Raw genomic sequence first — 17,088 nt, forward strand, 5'->3', positions numbered from 1 at the left:
ACCACAGTTTGCCTCTTTGTTAAAGACATAGATACCCTAAGGTTTAGGATGCAGTGGTAATTAGGAGACACAGACCAATGATCTGGGTTGAGGTATGCGCCATTTTCTTGTTAGACATTGAGTCCAACACATAGCTGCCATCTTTATTTTGTCCCTATCCTCAATGCCTGGTCCACTGTTCCACTGTCAGCTAATTCACTTGGAAAATATTTATTTTATTATCATTTAAAAATTACATGTTTAGTATAGTATCTGTATAATAACAATTTCATCAACATTGTTTGAAAATCTGCATTCATGTAAGACATAATTAAAAATAATAATAACTAGACTAGAAGGCATTTATTTTTAATGCATTGTTTTGTGCCAGGTCCTCTGCTAGGGAATCTACGTATATCATTCCCACTATTCAGGTAGGTATTACTATTACTACCTCTCTCATAGATGAGGATACAGACGTCAAGTCACATGTACAAAGTCACACACTGCAAACAAATCATCATTTTTAAGTTCCAAACTTACCACACACATCTGGAGAGGGGCACACTTCTGGCAAGAAAAGCAAAAAAATAGGCTAGCACAGATTAAAAAATATTTTTTTAAATGTTTATTTATTTTTGAGAGACAGTGAGAGAGACAGAGCGTGAGTGGGGGAGGGGCAAAGAGCAAGGGAGACAGAATCTAAAGCAGGCTCCAGGCTCTAAGCTGTCAGCACAGAACCCGATGTGGGGCTTGAATCCATGAACCATGAGATCATGACCTGAGCAGAAATTGGATGCTTAACCAACTGAGCCACCCAGGCATCTCTAGCACAGATTAAACGTATTTGGCATATACTTAGAGAAACGGGATGTGCCATGCATAGGCCTGGAAGACAAAGGGAGCTTGCAATTGTGACCATCTTACCTGGAGATGAGCAGCTTCCCAACTGTACCGTAATGTCATCCAGGGCTACCAGTCCACAGTCCCAAAAACTTTTGCATAGGCTCATGAAAACCACCTGCAATTCAGAAAAATAAAACTATGAATTCCACTAACTGCATTGGAAATTCTTACAACCTAGGACTTACTTAGCCCAAAGCATGCACAAGCAAACTACAGACCCCTCTTCATTGTCCACGTGAACTACGGGTCACGGGGGCATGAGTAACAGCTAAGCATTTATGCGTGACCCTGAAATTACTTCTATTCTTTTTTTAAGTAGAGTCAAGCTCATAATGATATGTTGTGTCTATTAATGCCGAAATGAGTTCACATTCTTTAGAGAATTGAAAGAAGAAAGCAAGAGGTTAACTGATGGCAGAGGAAAACCTGTCAGGTTTTAAATATTTTCCCCAGATAATCCACAAAGTGCATACAGAGCTGATGGTATTCCAAGCATTTTTACACACATTTCCAGGGCAAACAGTATTGATTTTTTGGAAATGAATTTCCGGCAATGCGCTTCATTCATATTGTGAACAAAGTCCCAGTGATTTGCCATCTGGAGACTTATGTTCCATTTCCAAAGAAAAGATAAATGTCCCTAGATGGTATCACTAATAAAAGCCCTAAATGCAGTTATTTTATCAGGCCAAACATTTTAAGTCTTCTATGTGAAAGAAAAACAGGTCCATACCATCAATTATTGAATTCATTGTGTCAGAGAAAGAGAGAGCGGGAGAGAAGTTTTGCATTTCTTTTTCATTAGACCAATTTTAAAATCTTTTCATACACAGGATGAGCAAAGAGTACTTCTCACTTATATTAGATTCTCACTGTACTTTGCGGTTTACAAAGCTGCTTCGCATGCCTAACCTAATGTACACTGAGCATAAAGTCATTCAGTGCATGTGCAATCCCTCAAATACAAATATTAACTCAAACAAAGACAAAGAGAGATGTAACAGAAACCAAATCTCAAATTAGGAATAATGAGAGCACTTGATTTTTTTTTTAGATCCTGATATTATGTTATGTCTTCAACTTATCTGTGTTATCAGCAGGCTCTCTGTGCTCTTTGGTGATCAGAGCCATTAGAATACAAAATCTATTCAGAAAGACATTAAAAAAAATTTTTTTTAAATGTTTATTTATTTTTGAGACAGAGAGAGACAGAGCATGAACGGGGGAGGGTCAGAGAGAGAGGGAGACACAGAATTTGAAGCAGGCTCCAGGTTCTGAGCTGCCAGCACAGAGCCCGGCGTGGGGCTCGAACTCACGGACCGTGAGATCATGACCTGAGCCAAAGTCAGACGCTTAACCGACTGAGCCACCCACGTGCCCCAGAAAGACATTTTAAAATGATGTAACAGTTTACAAGTATGCAAAATGCAAAACGCCTTAAAGCCAGTATCTTCAGAATAATTACTAATTATAATATGTATAAAAGTTTACTCGGACTGTATTCAGACAGCTTTAAATTATAAAAAGGATAGTTTAGAGCTACAACAATGTGTAACTCTGTCTCTCTCTATATGTGTGTATATATATATATATACATATATATACACACATATATATATTTTATGTATAATAATATACATAGTATATACATAGTATATATATACTATATATTATATATAAAACATATACTGTATATATTATATGTATAAGATATATATACTATATATAAAATATATATATACTATATATAAAATATATATACATAATATATATGCTATATATATAATATATATATTTTGTGTATATATATAAATATATATATGTTTACAAGGGACAAGATGAAGGGCGGTGTTTTTGTTTTTGTTTTATCTCTGTTCATTTTTTCACCTTTATAGATTCTAGAGATTATTGGCAGGGTTTTCTACCTGCAGGATTTTTGCCGGGGAACATAGTCCTCATTTGCAAAGCAAAGGTCTATGTCATCTGCCCTGAATGCAGTTACATTTTATCAGTAATGTTTATTGTTATAGGGGAAAGAATAGTAATCTGTCTCCTAATTTACTGAATAAATTGTGCTGCAGAGAGAAAAGTCCTGGCTTTCCTTCTTTTTGGCAGTTTTAAAGTCCATTTTCCACCAGAATAGCGGAAAAGGACTTTTTCCACAATGAATCTGGGGTGGTGGAATGATTAGCCCTGTGAACCATTACCTAAGTAAGACTCAAGCATTTAGCAGGTAATTGTACTCTAAAAAGGAGAAATAGTAACATGCTTTCAAGTGTTCGCTATAGCGAAATTTGATAATGACCATAAAACCAAACCAGCAGGCAAGTAAGCCAGCAAGCAAAAGCAATGAAACAACCCAAAATCTAAAAATATTGTACAGGAAATGAATAAACTATGGTACCATAATCTAAGAAATAGGCAAACATTAACTCTGATAGCTTGTGGATATTAGTAGTGTGAAAGTCTATTTCTCTCATAGTGTTAAGTGAAAAAAAGCTGGTTATCGTAGATAAAATTAAAATTAAAATAAGATAAATTACAGCTGGAAGTACACGGAAAAAAAAAACCTTGAAAATTTACTTTTATGTTAGGCTCATGAAATTATGAGTATTGAACCAAATTTTCCCTTATTTTCTAAGCATTCTTTAATTTTGTTGTATTTATAATTGAGACAAAAAAAAGAAAAAAGGAATCAGGGCATCTATAATTGAGATGTGGAATGAGTTATTATTTCCTACATTGGCAATGTTTATTACAGCAGTCACGAGGACATGTGGCTATCTAAATTAAAATTAAGTAAAAATCAAAAGTTCATTTCTTCAGGCACACTGGACACATTTCAAGGGCTCAATAGTTACGTATGGCTAGCGGTCAAGTGAATTGGACGCAGCAGATATATAACATTTCCTCATTGCATAAATTCCAGTGGTAGAACTTCCTGGCTCTTTTTGAGGATTGCAAAAAATATGTGAACTGCCAACAGTGGGTTGAGTGAAATGCTAAAGATGTTCCGGGCATCAGGAGGCCACTAGGTTGTTCCTATCTTAGAACTCTTTCCACACTTAGAATACTAGCCAGACCACATGTTGTTCTGTCTTATAAAAGATCCATGGTCACTCCGCTATGAACTAGGTTCAAACTATGGCCTCCAACCTCAGATCTGTTTGGCACTTGCCTATCAGCATTCCAACACACAAAAGAAACCTGACAAGATCGGCTTGTTTGGTGGAACACACAAGATTTTTCCACTGTGCTATGAATAATGCTGATAATGTCAGCTCCTATTCTTGTCCCACCATCTTACATTTTGAGGGCTACTTGAAGTGGAAAGGTTACTTTAGGGTAGCTGGTCGACCAGGCAACCTAGTGACGGGGTCTGTGGTTGACTCAGGGAAAAGGGAAAGCCAAACATCTTTCTTCAGAACTCGGTCCCGAGGTCCAGCTAAAAATGTGACAAGAAGGGAACTGGTCTTGCTCTAAATTCTTGAGGGGATTAATCTCTTATTTATTTTTAGATCTTTTTAAAAAGAGTGTTTATTTCATTTTAGGCAGTATTTCAAAGCCAGTGGAATATTCCTATAGACTAGAAAAAAGTCCAAGTTCCTAGGCAACTTGAATATACTACTATCTATTTGAGATGGACAAAGTAAAATAACATATCCCTTAGGCAGGTACTCCTGATTTTATGCAAATCTCTTGAAAGTCAGGGGCAAATGAGATTTGTGTAAACTCCATTTTTCACTGTGTTAAAGGTTGTGTCCTTAGGTACTGGTGATACTTCACAGTTTTTATTTTGATAGAGAATATTCATTATTGAGAAACCCTACCTAGACGAACTTTGGAAACACAGATAGGAAGTGACCGGTGAGCTATATAAATGTATCTGCAAACAGATAATTTTAAATATAGTCAAGTAATGATCAACAGTATTACTTAACTTAGTTTTTATCGTACTAAAAAGGGACAGTGCACATGGTCAATTATCTATAGCAGGTGTTCCTGTCTTGGCACTCCTGATATTTTGATATTTTAATATTATTATGGATCATTGTTTGTTGCAGGGGACGTTAAGCAGCAAACCTGATGTCTATCCATTAGATTCCAATATCACCCTCTAGTCGTGACAATCAAAAATATATCGAGACATTGACAAATGTCCCTTGGGGGGCAAAATTACTTCTGGCTGCAAACCACTGGGGGGTGATGGAAAACTACTGCGTGGATGATAGAACCTCACTTTATTCTACCCAATCAAAATAGGACAGTTGTTGATGTTTTAAAAGCAGACTAGATGGAGTTAGTTTTCTCTTCCTCTGTATGTCACCAGGTGGTGGTTCTAATACACAATGAAATATCCTCAAATCTGAAAAACAAAAGGCAAAGGAGCCTAAAAACAAGAGACATGGACAAACACTCAAGCTGAATAATCATCCCTGAGATGATCAGGGCTCTACTGTTCCAATTTCCTGTTTCAGAAAACTTGAAATTGTCAAAGGGCCATTGATTCTTCTCTTTGTTTACATTTTTCTCCCTTTCCAAAAGGAATGGTCTATTCCCTCATAACAACATAATGGCAGGCAGCAGATCATAAAAAGTGAGAAAACTTTCCTCATAGTATGGAACTATAATTGTCTTCTAAAGTTATTTTTGGGGGGAGGAGGGTAGAGAGAGGGTCTGTATGGGAATCCAGCCACAAGGCTGGAGCTAGACGATCCCCAGGCCTATAAAAGTCCATAAAAGTCCCTAGTTAAAACACCCAGGAAAGAAAAAGTAGATAAGTTAGTATGTCGGGAACTTACTTTCCCAAACCAAATCAGGTTAAATTTTTAAAAGAATTAGGGTTACTGATTTTCCACTTTATGAGGTGTCATAATTTAAAGGCTACCCAACACAATGAAGAGGATCTTGCGGAGGGAGGGCGGGGGAACCAAGCTTCCCTGAGAGCTGGGGAATATATAACTACACACTTTTCTTGTGCAGTTAAGAAGGATCATTTGTATGAAACAGGTAAACAATGGCTGAATTAACTGGTTTTTCACTGTCTTTTAAAGTAGCCTGTCTCCATGGCCTGCTCAATAGGCATAGTTGGCCACGTTTCTGGCTTAACCCACCACCTACTTTACTCATTGAAGAGCCCCAGTTGGGCCTATAATAAGTATGTGAATGACAGTTTCCAGAAAAAGCCTTCTATCTTCGCATAGAAATATTTCAACCCTATGCCAACAATACCATAAATTACCCATGTTCACAAAATGAACCTAGCTGGGTTCCTGTTCCAAGTGGTGGACCTCGACAATTTACCAGAGGGTTTGACTCTGAGTTAAATTTAACTTTTCTTCTGATGAGGTTAAAATCCTTTGAAATCCTTTGTGCAGATAAATTTGGGTATGGTGACTACAGAGTTGGTAGAATAATTATTCATAAAATTACTATAATCCAGTCCGCGAAGTTCCAGAGCCCTTCATTAAGATGCTACTGACGCAACTGCAGGATGTTCTACATAACGCAATTGTATTCGTTCAACTGTTTGACAATAAGCTGCCATAGAATTCTAAAAATAAAAATTAAAAAAAAAACATAAAGCAAAAGAAAACAAAAACTTTGGTATTAAGACACTTGGCTAAAGGGGTGGAATTTTCACGAATCCCTAAAGACAGGCTGAATGGAGCTTCCTCTAGAAGAACGGGTTTGGGACTAGCGTTTTTAGAATCCCAGCCATGTTTTGGGAAATAGTTGCTAAATTGTAACAGCATGCTTCCTGCAGATACTATATTTGGTCTTCAGATCCCACAAAAGGCAGAATGACCATGTGTTTTTAAACAAGTCTTTAGCTGACCAACACTTCTTTTTCCTAAAAGACCCATCTGTTTTAATTCAACTTTTGGCTTCGACGAGCAGCAAAGATTAAGCAGCTTCCAGCTTCTCCCTGCGCGAGTCCCTCTCCTCTTAGGAGGCTCCCATCCTGGGGTGGAGGGCACACTGTGTTAGACCTGTGGATAAACTGTGGAATTTTCTCACTGCTATGTTGGTGGTAAATATTCAGACCTCTCAGCTCATTGATTTCAGAAGTCTGCATTAGTTTTGGATCTTTTGGTCACTGTAAAGAGAAGAGACACTCCAGGAGAGACCTCAGAATCAGTCATGTGTTAGAATCAGGGAAGGCCCAGAGACCCTGTGATAAAAACTGAGGATTGCACGACAGCCAGTTACAGACCCAGACATGAAATATCTTACGCCAAATCTCCAACAGAGCATATTTCATTGTACCAATCAGCCTATTTTCTCCTTTTTTTGCTTTAGGCATTTAAAAGTATGATTCTAGAATCATTATGTCGTATACCTAAAACGAATATAAAGTTATTATGTCTATTATACCTCAATTAAAAACAACAGGATTATGAAAGGCATGATTTTTAACCTCCTCAGTTAATAGCAGTGGACCAAACGTGTCTTGAACCTCTGTTTACAACCAGCTTCCTGTCATGTTGCCTTATGTCTGTTTATAAGGAGGTTTTGGTGAGCTGGCACCAGAACCTGAATCTTACAGGGATCATTGGCTACATTTAAAAACTGGTGAATGTAGGGGTGCATGGGTGGCTCAATCGGTTAAGCATCCAACTCTTGATTTCCACTGAGGTCATGATCTCATGGTCTGTGGGTTCAAGCCCCACATCGTATCAGGCTCTGCATGGACAGTGTGGAGCCTGCTTGGGATTCTCTCTCTCCCTCTCTCTCTCTCCCTCCCTTGTTTCCTCTCTCTCTCAAAAAAAATATAATAATAATAATAATAAACTAAAAAAAAAAAAACAACAAAACCTAGCGAACGTGGAACCAGCCAGTAACCTCTCCTGTCTACTTTCACTGCAGTGACACTCTTCTTGCCCTTAGCTGATGACCCTATGTCTACTTAGGCCCATAGGGAAGAATGTTCTCAACTCCCCACAACCACACCTCCCACCCAAAAATGAGTTTTAGTGCTTCAGAGTCTAATTTACACCCTAATAAAAAGGACAGTGTTATTATATACACTTATCCCCTAAGTCACTCATTGTCACTGAAGGAAAATAAGTGTGAATGCCTTCCTGCTGTTTGCATGCTCTTGTCAGCAGGCAGGTTGGGCTGAAAAAAAGCAATTCTGGTTTATCTCTGGCCCACCTCCCTTAGAGAGGACCCTCAGCTAGGCACTTCCCTAACCCATGTAATGAAATGTAATGGCCAATTTAATTGTCATGTTCAAGGATGGACATTACACTATGGAGCTATCGTAGCTCACTTGGATGGAGATGTAAAAATGCCAATTATACCGGAAGACAAGCAGAGTGCAATCAACAAACAGCAAACAAGGAAGAATCTAGGTCTTTGTCTTGACCTTCATAAACTTCTCCTGGGGTCAGGAGAGGACAGCAGATACCTTAGCGGTGCCCTGCTAACACCTGAATAGGAATACTGACTTTGCTTCATTTGTGTCTGAGACAGAGAGACAGTTATTGGCCTTATTTTCACGGATTCCCAAGGGAAAGTGTAGATCCTTGATCTGGTGAAGGGCTGTGGCTTAAATCTTACTAAGCCCTTTGTAGCCTGGCCACAAGTTATTTGACCAACCCCTACTGATGGATAACTGGGCCGTTTCTAATTTCTCAACATGACAAACAATGCTGTGATCAATACCTAAATCTTTGTGCATAACCATGACTATTCCCTAAAGATAACTCCCTAGAAGTAGAATTGTTATGTTAAAAGGTATTCATGGATAGGGGCACCTGGTTGGCTCAGTCGGTTGAAAGTCTGACTTCAGCTCTGGTCACAACCTCGCGGTTCGTGGGTTCGAGCCCTGCATCGGGCTCTGTGCTGACAGCTCAGAGCCTGGAGCCTGCTTCAGATTCTGTGTCTCCCTCTCTCTCTGCCCCTCCCCCACTCACACTTTATCTCTCTAAAAAAATAAATAAGCATTAAAAAAATATTTTTTTAAAAAGGTATTCATGTTTGGGGGCTTTCTTTTTGAGACATGTAATTGAATTGTCATCTAGAAATATTATAGCAACTTATCCTCATACTAGAGCTTATGAAAATCTTTATTTCCTTACATCCTTACCATTCATAGATCTAACTCATATATGCATATATGTATGTATATTTGGTTTTAATTGAAAGACTTATTTGTTTATAAATTTTTAATGTTTATTTTTGAAAGAGAGAGAGAGAGAGACAGCGCGTGAGCAGGGGAGTGGCAGAGAGAGAGAGGTAGAAACAGAATCTGAAGTAGGCTCCAGGCTCTGAGCTGTCAGCACAGAGCCCGATGCGGGGCTCGAACTCAAGAACTGTAAGATCATGATCCGAGCTAAAGTCGGATGCTTAACTGACAGAGCCACTCAGGTGTCCCCCAAAGGACTTATTTTTTAATTTATAAACCGAACAACACAAACAGTATACAGTATGAATATAACTATTAATATAAACAGCATACTCCACAGTTTTATAGTTTTAAAATATTTTCATCTATTTGACAAATGTGCTTTTATTATTTTTAAAATTTCTTTCATTACAAATGAGATTGGATATGTTTGTTTTCCAGTAGTATTCTTTCTTTCTTTAAGATTTTATTTTTAAGTAAACTCTATACTCAACGTGGGGCTCGAACCTATAACCCCAAGATCAAGAGTCGCATGTTCCACCAACTGAGCCAGCCAGGCGCCCCAGTAGCATTCCACTTTTTCTGATTTGCCTGTACATACCTGTTGCCCACTTTGCTACTGCTTAGCTCATCTCTGCTTATTGGTTTATTAAATTCATATATCAAATGCGGTAAGAGTTTGCCATATATGTTGTAATTTTTTTTTTCCGGCCTGACATTTGCCTTTCAGATATGTTAATAAGGCCATCCTTATTTGGGGAGTGAAACTAAGGGAGAACTAAATATCTTGGCCTAAAGACTAAGATGAAATAGGCCACAAATGGAAGTGTGTCCTTGAACATTGTATAGTTACATCTCTAACCTGACATCAAACATAAAATAGAAGTCACCGTCATTAGCAGAGTGGTAGGGAATGCCATGTAGAAGCAGCTGGGGGACTGTCTCCCAGGAGACAGTCCTGGAGACAGGACTGTCTCTCTAGGAGAGACTTCTCCTAGAGGTGGGTGCTGAAAAGATGAGGCAGAAAATAGCCAGAGAAAGTCACACAAGAAAGGCAGGAAAAGCTGGGGGTATCTATGCAAAAGAAAAGAAGGTATTCTTCCCTGGGTAGGGAGTCTTTATTAATGTGTGAATTGTCAATTTCCAATTAAGAGAATAGAGCTCATAGCTCCAGAGGCCAGAAAATATTTACCTGGTCTAAGAGCTCAGAAAACCAGAGGGTCCCCAGAGAATCTCAATGTGAACATCAAAAAATAATGTTGGCTCAGGACACCTGGGTGGCTCATTGGTGAGGCATCAAACTCTTGGTTTCGGCTCAGGTCGTGATCTCACAGTTCGTGAGATCCGGCCCTGCGTCCAGGTCTGCACTGACAGCATGGTGCCTGCTTGGGATTCTGTGTCTCCCTCTCTATCTGCCCCTCGCCCACTGGTTCTCCCTCTCTCCCTCCCCATCTCTCTCTCAAAATAAATAAACATATAAAAAAAAGTGTTGCCTCATAAAATCTTGGGAAAAGTTTCCCTAAAAATGTAGCCAAGGCTGTGAAATATTCACAAGATTCAGAGTTTGAAAGTGTGGAGGGAGATAGTGTTTTCAGGTTCATAAACAATCCCTGGAATAAATGTTTCCTTCAGAAACTTATCAATAAAACCCCAGGGGAAGATGCCTGTGATGTCTTTTTGGATTTATCCACAATGCCAGGAGGATAAATATGGTAATCCAGCAATATGCCATAAGATTAATTCCTGGGGAAAGTTCTAGAAGAATGCACGGACACAAAAAATACCCTCCTGCAAGCTGGTGTTAGCAACCAGAAGTTGTACAAGCCAGTCTGTCCAGTCATTCCCCCATAAGTTGACATGAAATGCAGAAGCCTTCAACAAACACCTACAAGGAAAGAGAGGGAAAGCCAGAGTAGCTCAACCTTGTGTTGGTCATATTTCAAGCAATTTAGAATTCCTGGACTGACACTTGACACTGAGCTTAGCTTGAAAGACTCAAGAGGAGGCTCCTGTTCCATACTTAGCCCCCCTATTCAATTCCACATTAAAACTTGTTCCACTTGACAGTATAAATTTCCTTGCTCTGTGTACAGAACGACCCTAATCTGTTCTATAATGTGTTGATTATCTTGTCAGGAGTTAACGATCTTGCTATTTCTACTTTGCACTCAGCGGCCCTGCTTTAATTATGCCAAGATATTAACATTCTGGTGCAGCCATTTCTCAATGTTTCTGGACATCATGAAATGTGATAGGAAATCTATCTCCTCTCATACATCTTGTCTACACATTCGTTTTCTGGTTCCTGAATCCCTTTATAGCAGGGTGTCTTGTTATTTAATGGCCACCGATTTATAAATCTCTCTAGTAAATCAGAAACTTACTAGACTTGCTTTTCTATTTGGATGAACTTCTAAGTAGTGACCTTAAAACTTTCAGAACCCTTTGGGGAGCCTGGGTGGCTCAGTCGGTTAAGCGTCCGACTTCGGCTCAGGTCATGATCTCACAGTCTGTGGGTTTGAGCCCCACGTCGGGCTCTATGCTGACAGCTCCATGCTGGAGCCTGTTTCAGATTCTGTGTCTCCCTCTCTCTCTGCCCCTCCCCTGTTCATGCTCTGTCTCTGTCTCAAAAATAAAAAATAAACAGTAAAAAAACCAAAAGAACAACAACAACAAAACCTTTCAGAGCCCTGGATATATTTTTTAAAGCTTATTTATTTATTTTGAGAAAGAGAGAGAGTAGGGGAGGGGCAGAGAGAAGGAGAGAGACTGAGTATCCCAAGCAGGCTCTGTGCTGTTGATGCAGAGCCTGATGCGGGGTCTGAACCCACGAACCGTGAGATCATGACCTGAGCTGAAATCAAGAGTCAGATGCTTAACTGACTTAGCCCCCCAGGCACCCCAGAATCCTAGATATTCTACATCTAATGGCATTTTCATCATTAAAAGGCAAAGTTAAAAGAAAGACTTTAAGAGCAGGAATCCAAATCACGGACTTAAATTTCAATTTTTTTTTTTTTCTAAAAGAAGATTATTGTAAGAGGAAATAAGGAGCTAGAGAGAGCTATCCACAAGAACTGTGCTACACAACATGAAAAGACAGTTGCTGACGCTAAGATGGCTAAAGATATAGCATGTGGTAGAAGACACATAGTGGTCACCCTAAAACATGCCCTTATTACTTACAGAGTGATATGCTATTCTGATTTACATCATTAACTCCAGAGTCAAAACTTGAAGCCAAGTCTTCCTAGGCCACAAATCTCATTGTAACAAGTAAGACACAAGTTATGATTTCTTAAAGATTCAGAGAGGAAGGAGTACTTGAGATGGACTTTGAGAAAAGAGTGATCTCGGCAGTGATGATTCTTGCAGCATGATCAGTGGGAGACACTTGTTGATGAACCCTTTGTGGGAGGGAGGCGGGAGTCAGGAGGTGAGCATTTAAGGAACAAGAAATTGCACCAGAGCATAGATAGTAATTGAAGATGCATTTTCCAAGAAGTCTGAAGACAAAACGTGGGATTGGGTGGCAATTTAAATGGGTAAAGGTAAGGGGTGGCTGGGTGGCTCAGTCGGTTGAGCGTCCAACTTTGGCTCAGGTCACGATCTTGTGGTTTGTGAGTTTGAGCCCCACGTCGGGCTCTGTGCTGATGGCTCAGAGCCTGGAGCCTGCTTCAGATTTTGTGTCTCGCCCTCTCTGCCCTTCTCATGCTCATGCTCTGTCTCTCTCTGTCTCTCAATAATAAATAAACACTAGAAGAATTTTTTAATGGGTAAAAGGTAAAAGGAAGGTTTGTTGTTCGTCTGTGTGGCCGACATACGTTGGCAGTGTATAAAGGACTCGTGGATATTGAAGATTTTTGAGAGAGGAATAATTTAGGAAATAAAGTCCCAGAGGAGGCAGGATGGATAGATGGACGGGCTGGTTTTGACTAAGAGCAAGGACAATACTTCCTCTGTCATATGCACCAGGTGACCAAGAGAAGCAGGTGAGGATTCAGAGAGAAACAGAATTGAAGGGGTTGGTGTTGAAAGCCTTTGTCCTTTTGGGACATGAATCTGTGAGGTCATGTTCTAAGACTGAGGTGGGAAGAATCCAGTTGGGAAGCTGCAAGTGAAGACGAATCCGAACATCTGGGGGCGAGGAAAGAGAAAGGAAGTCAACGAGAGAGGGGAGGAATGGAAAGCTTTCCCAGAAGCATGGAGGGGACATTGGAGATGAGTCTTATTTTCTCCAGCTGTGCTGAGAACCCCAGCACGTAGGGGGAAGGGGGAACATATAGGGGGAAGATTACATAGGGGGCAGAAGATGAAAGTAGATGCCGAGCATTCCCAGAAATTGAGAGGACAGAGGTGGGAGAAGCCAGGACTGGGGGCGGAAGTGAGCATCACTGACCAGGAACACAGAACGGAAACCGGAGAAGCTGCACCAGAGGGCAGGGAAGGCATCTAGAAAATCGAGACGCCTGGTTAAAACCTCCTATCAGTCATTGGGAATAGGGAAATGATCCGATGTAAGGGTGGGAAGTTGTTTCCAAGGGGAGAGTTACAGCTTTTGGTTTTAACAAATATCATCACAAAAAGCCCCAAGGCAGATGTTGCGTATATGTGCCTCCGTGTGGCCTTATATCTGCTCCAGGAGCGTACTCTTGCCTGTAAGTGCTCCAACTCCTAATCCTCACAGGACAACTTGTTCAGGTGCCCGCCTACTAGTGATTATGGTTTCTGTGATCCAAAGGCAGAAGCACTTCATCTTTCTTCTTCCTTGGGCTTCTGTGTTCTTCCTTGCTGTCAACCCGCATTCACTGACAGCTCAGTTCCCCTTTCCAACTATTTGTTGAGTGCTCACGGTCTTACAGAAATTGTGTTCACATTAGAAATTTAAAAATAAATAAGACAAGGCTCTCTGTTCTCCAGAAGCTTACAGTCTGATTAATGCAGATAGGCAGGTAAGTGGACAACTTCAATATAATGTGTTAAATACCACGATAGTCATCTGATGCTAATAGGGGCTGCATGAGACAAGGGTTCTATGTTAAAACACCACCTTACATGAGGTTCAGCAGGATTCTACAGTGTAGAACTTACCGGAGTTTCTAACATGTTACCGTGTGTTGTGAATCTTCCATGTGTGTATGGAAGAGATCTAGTGTGCAAAAGTTCCCCCAAACTCATCTGACCACAGAAAAATTTTTTCAATGGAATGCAAAAGATTTGTACTCCAGGGGACATATCTTAAGAAGTGCTGATATAAGGTTCTTGCACTAGTAAAAAAAAAAAAAAAAAAAAAAAAGAAAGATTTATATTTTCTCAGACTGGCCAGCTGAGGGTTTTCTCCAAATCCATAAATGACTTTTAAAGTTTATTTGCTTTTTAATCCTATAACAGAGCAAAGATGTGGACTTAGAAGGCTTTACCATTAATGAGCTGATCATTAAGCCAGGCCTGGATGGAACAGAAGGTCTGGTCCTTCTCTCATTAACGGACCATTTAACGTTCTTTCCCAAAAGAATTATTTAATCAACACAATATTGAGTTGCTCCCCGAGCTTCTAATTAACAGACCACTTGAAGATCTTTGTTAAAGAGAAAAGTCGCTTCAGGCCAGGAGATACTGCAGGACCTAGTATACATTCTACAGCGGCCGAGCATAATTTTAAACTAAGGATTTAAATACATAAAGGCTAATGTTTGCGCTCTGTCTTTATGGGACTCCTGACAACGACTTTCTGGTCTCTCCTGACATTTGGTTTTTAGGAAAAGCATTTTGGAGTGAATTGCTCCCTCTCCTCATTATCGTCCCTAGTGGACAAAAGTCTTAAGATAACTCTTGATTACCTGCCCTCCATTTAGTAATGTGCTGGGGAAAAACAGATCAAGAAAACCATTTCACGATTCATGCCCTTTCAAAATGTTTCTAAAATGCTAAGAAACTTATTGCAGGCGCTCGTGATTGTAAAAGCAGCCATTTCATTAAGAAAGCCTACTACTATTAAAATACTTAACTCTGACCTGATTTTTAAAGAATATTTTGCAGCAAAAATCAAAGTGCAAAATTATCCACATACTAAAGAGATGTCGCCCATGAAATCTTATGAAATTCAGGACCTAGAAAAAATATTCTTTAAAACAAAATTTTTTTTAATCTTTATTTATTTTTGAGAGAGAGACAGAGTGTGAGCAGGGGAGGAGCAGGGAGGGAGACACAGAATCTGAAGCAGGCTCCAGGCCCTGAGATGTCAGCACAGAGCCGGATGCAGAGCTCAAACTCATGAACCCTGAAATCATGACCTGAGCCGAAGTCGGATGCCCAACCGACTGAGCCACCCACGTGCCCCTAGAAAAAAATATTCTTTAGTCTCATTCTCTTGCTCTCCCTCTGTCTGGATTCAGTTAATTTAATAAATGCCAACTATATGCCAGGTGCTATGCTAAGGGCTTTACTTGAGGCATTTCATTTGTTCTCCACCATAATCCCTTGAGATAGATACTAATAACACACCCATTTTACATATGGAGAAAAGTGAGGCTCAGCAAGATCACATGACAAGCCCAAATTATGAAGGTGTAAATGGTAGAGAACCCACCCACGAGAACTCTTAAGCATTGCACTGTATCTCCCTCTACCCTACACCTCTCCTTTGTCTCCAGTGATCCACCATGAACTCTCATCCCTTGTAGGAGCCAAAGTTATTTCTATAATCGAACCACTGAGCATTAATAATAAAACTCTAGAAATTTTTAGAAATCTTGAGTTAGAGCTGAGCTCTCTTTCTTACCCGATCCTAGACATTCAGCCAGGAAAGGGCTGGGGGGCATAAAGGCCTGGTGTAAAAATCATGGATTCTGAATTCAGAAAGACCTGGATTTACCTCTCAGCTCTGCCAGCCCTGTGTGCTACTGAACAACGTCCTTAGTTTTCTGCCTGAGTTTTCTTCATTTGTTAAGTGGGGCTACATTCCTTTCTTCCTAGGGCGCCATAGCATCAATGCACATCTCGTGCTTCGCATGGTGCCCGGCACAAGGAAAGTGTTCTACGAAAGTTCCTGTTCCTGCGGGCAGCCGTGACAACATTGCTCAGAACCTGTCCATACAGCTACTTTGCTAGAATGGCCTCAGGGAAATTGTTGCCATAGCTACCATTCCTTCAACAGAGCTCTACGTTACAGTTTCCCTCACACATTAGGCTATCTACAGAAAGAGCAGGGGGTTATTAACCAAACAAGCTCACTGTCCTTAAAATAGGCTGGGTAAGAACTACTAGGGGAAAGAAAGGTATGGAAGCATCCAGAGCGGAAAGCATCCGGGAAGGCGCAGATGAGGTAACGTATAGGTATTAGGAGTAAGAAAAGAAACATTCAGGGAGAGGCTAAAAGTGTTGACTTCTCTGAGCCCACGCTGCCTCTCATTCAGCTCAGCTCTGGGCTCCCACGACTCATTCATGAAAGCAGGTTATACTATCGGTGCAAATGTAAGGGGTTATTGTTGTTATTATTTTGAATATGCAGCATAGATACTCAAACATACCTACCAAACATTTCCACCCAGGAGAATTGGGACCAGGATGAAGCCAGGTGTAGTCAAAATGCAAATATAATGCTTCAAGCTCGGGAACAAGCAGGAAATCACAGCCATTCACTCTCTTTGAGTTGGGCCCGACTTCTCACACTTGACCTCACACTCCATGAGGACATGAAGCAGAGGCACAGAAGGTTCTTGCCAACAATGGTACAATAAGCCCTGAGCTTAGGCATTCACTTCTAGCAGAACGTGACCTTGGGTGGGGTGCACTCTGCACTCTAGGACGGCAAGGACACTGAAAGCAAACACCTCACTTCCCTTGCAGGAGTGTGGTAAGAACGAAATAAAGTAACAGGAGGTACCTATGCCCCAAGGCACATTGGGGAGCCTCACTTTCTGCAGCTGCCCGAGAACAAGCCTTCCCCAACACTGGATAGAAACGCCGAGCCATCTACCTGTGCCAAAGCGCAGGCTTCAGAGCTAGACAGACACGCATGAAACCCTGCTCTGCCACTTACCGGCCTTGGAGAGTCCACTCATTCATTC

The 17,088-nt window shown here is 40.5% G+C and overlaps 1 protein-coding gene across 8 annotated transcripts in view; it reads right to left on the reverse strand.

The window, feature by feature from the left end:
- MAMDC2 (MAM domain containing 2) overlaps positions 1-17,088 on the reverse strand; it is a 401,951-nt gene that overhangs the window by 32,927 nt on the left and 351,936 nt on the right. For all 8 annotated transcript variants that reach the window (XM_027041065.2, XM_053205285.1, XM_027041067.2 and 5 more), the window contains one exon: positions 907-1,000. In XM_027041065.2, the coding sequence (XP_026896866.1) occupies positions 907-1,000 (94 nt within the window). The remainder of the gene's footprint in view (positions 1-906; positions 1,001-17,088) is intronic.

Source organism: Acinonyx jubatus, chromosome D4, assembly GCF_027475565.1.
Source record: "Acinonyx jubatus isolate Ajub_Pintada_27869175 chromosome D4, VMU_Ajub_asm_v1.0, whole genome shotgun sequence".
In the NCBI taxonomy this organism is placed as follows: Eukaryota; Metazoa; Chordata; class Mammalia; order Carnivora; family Felidae; genus Acinonyx; species Acinonyx jubatus.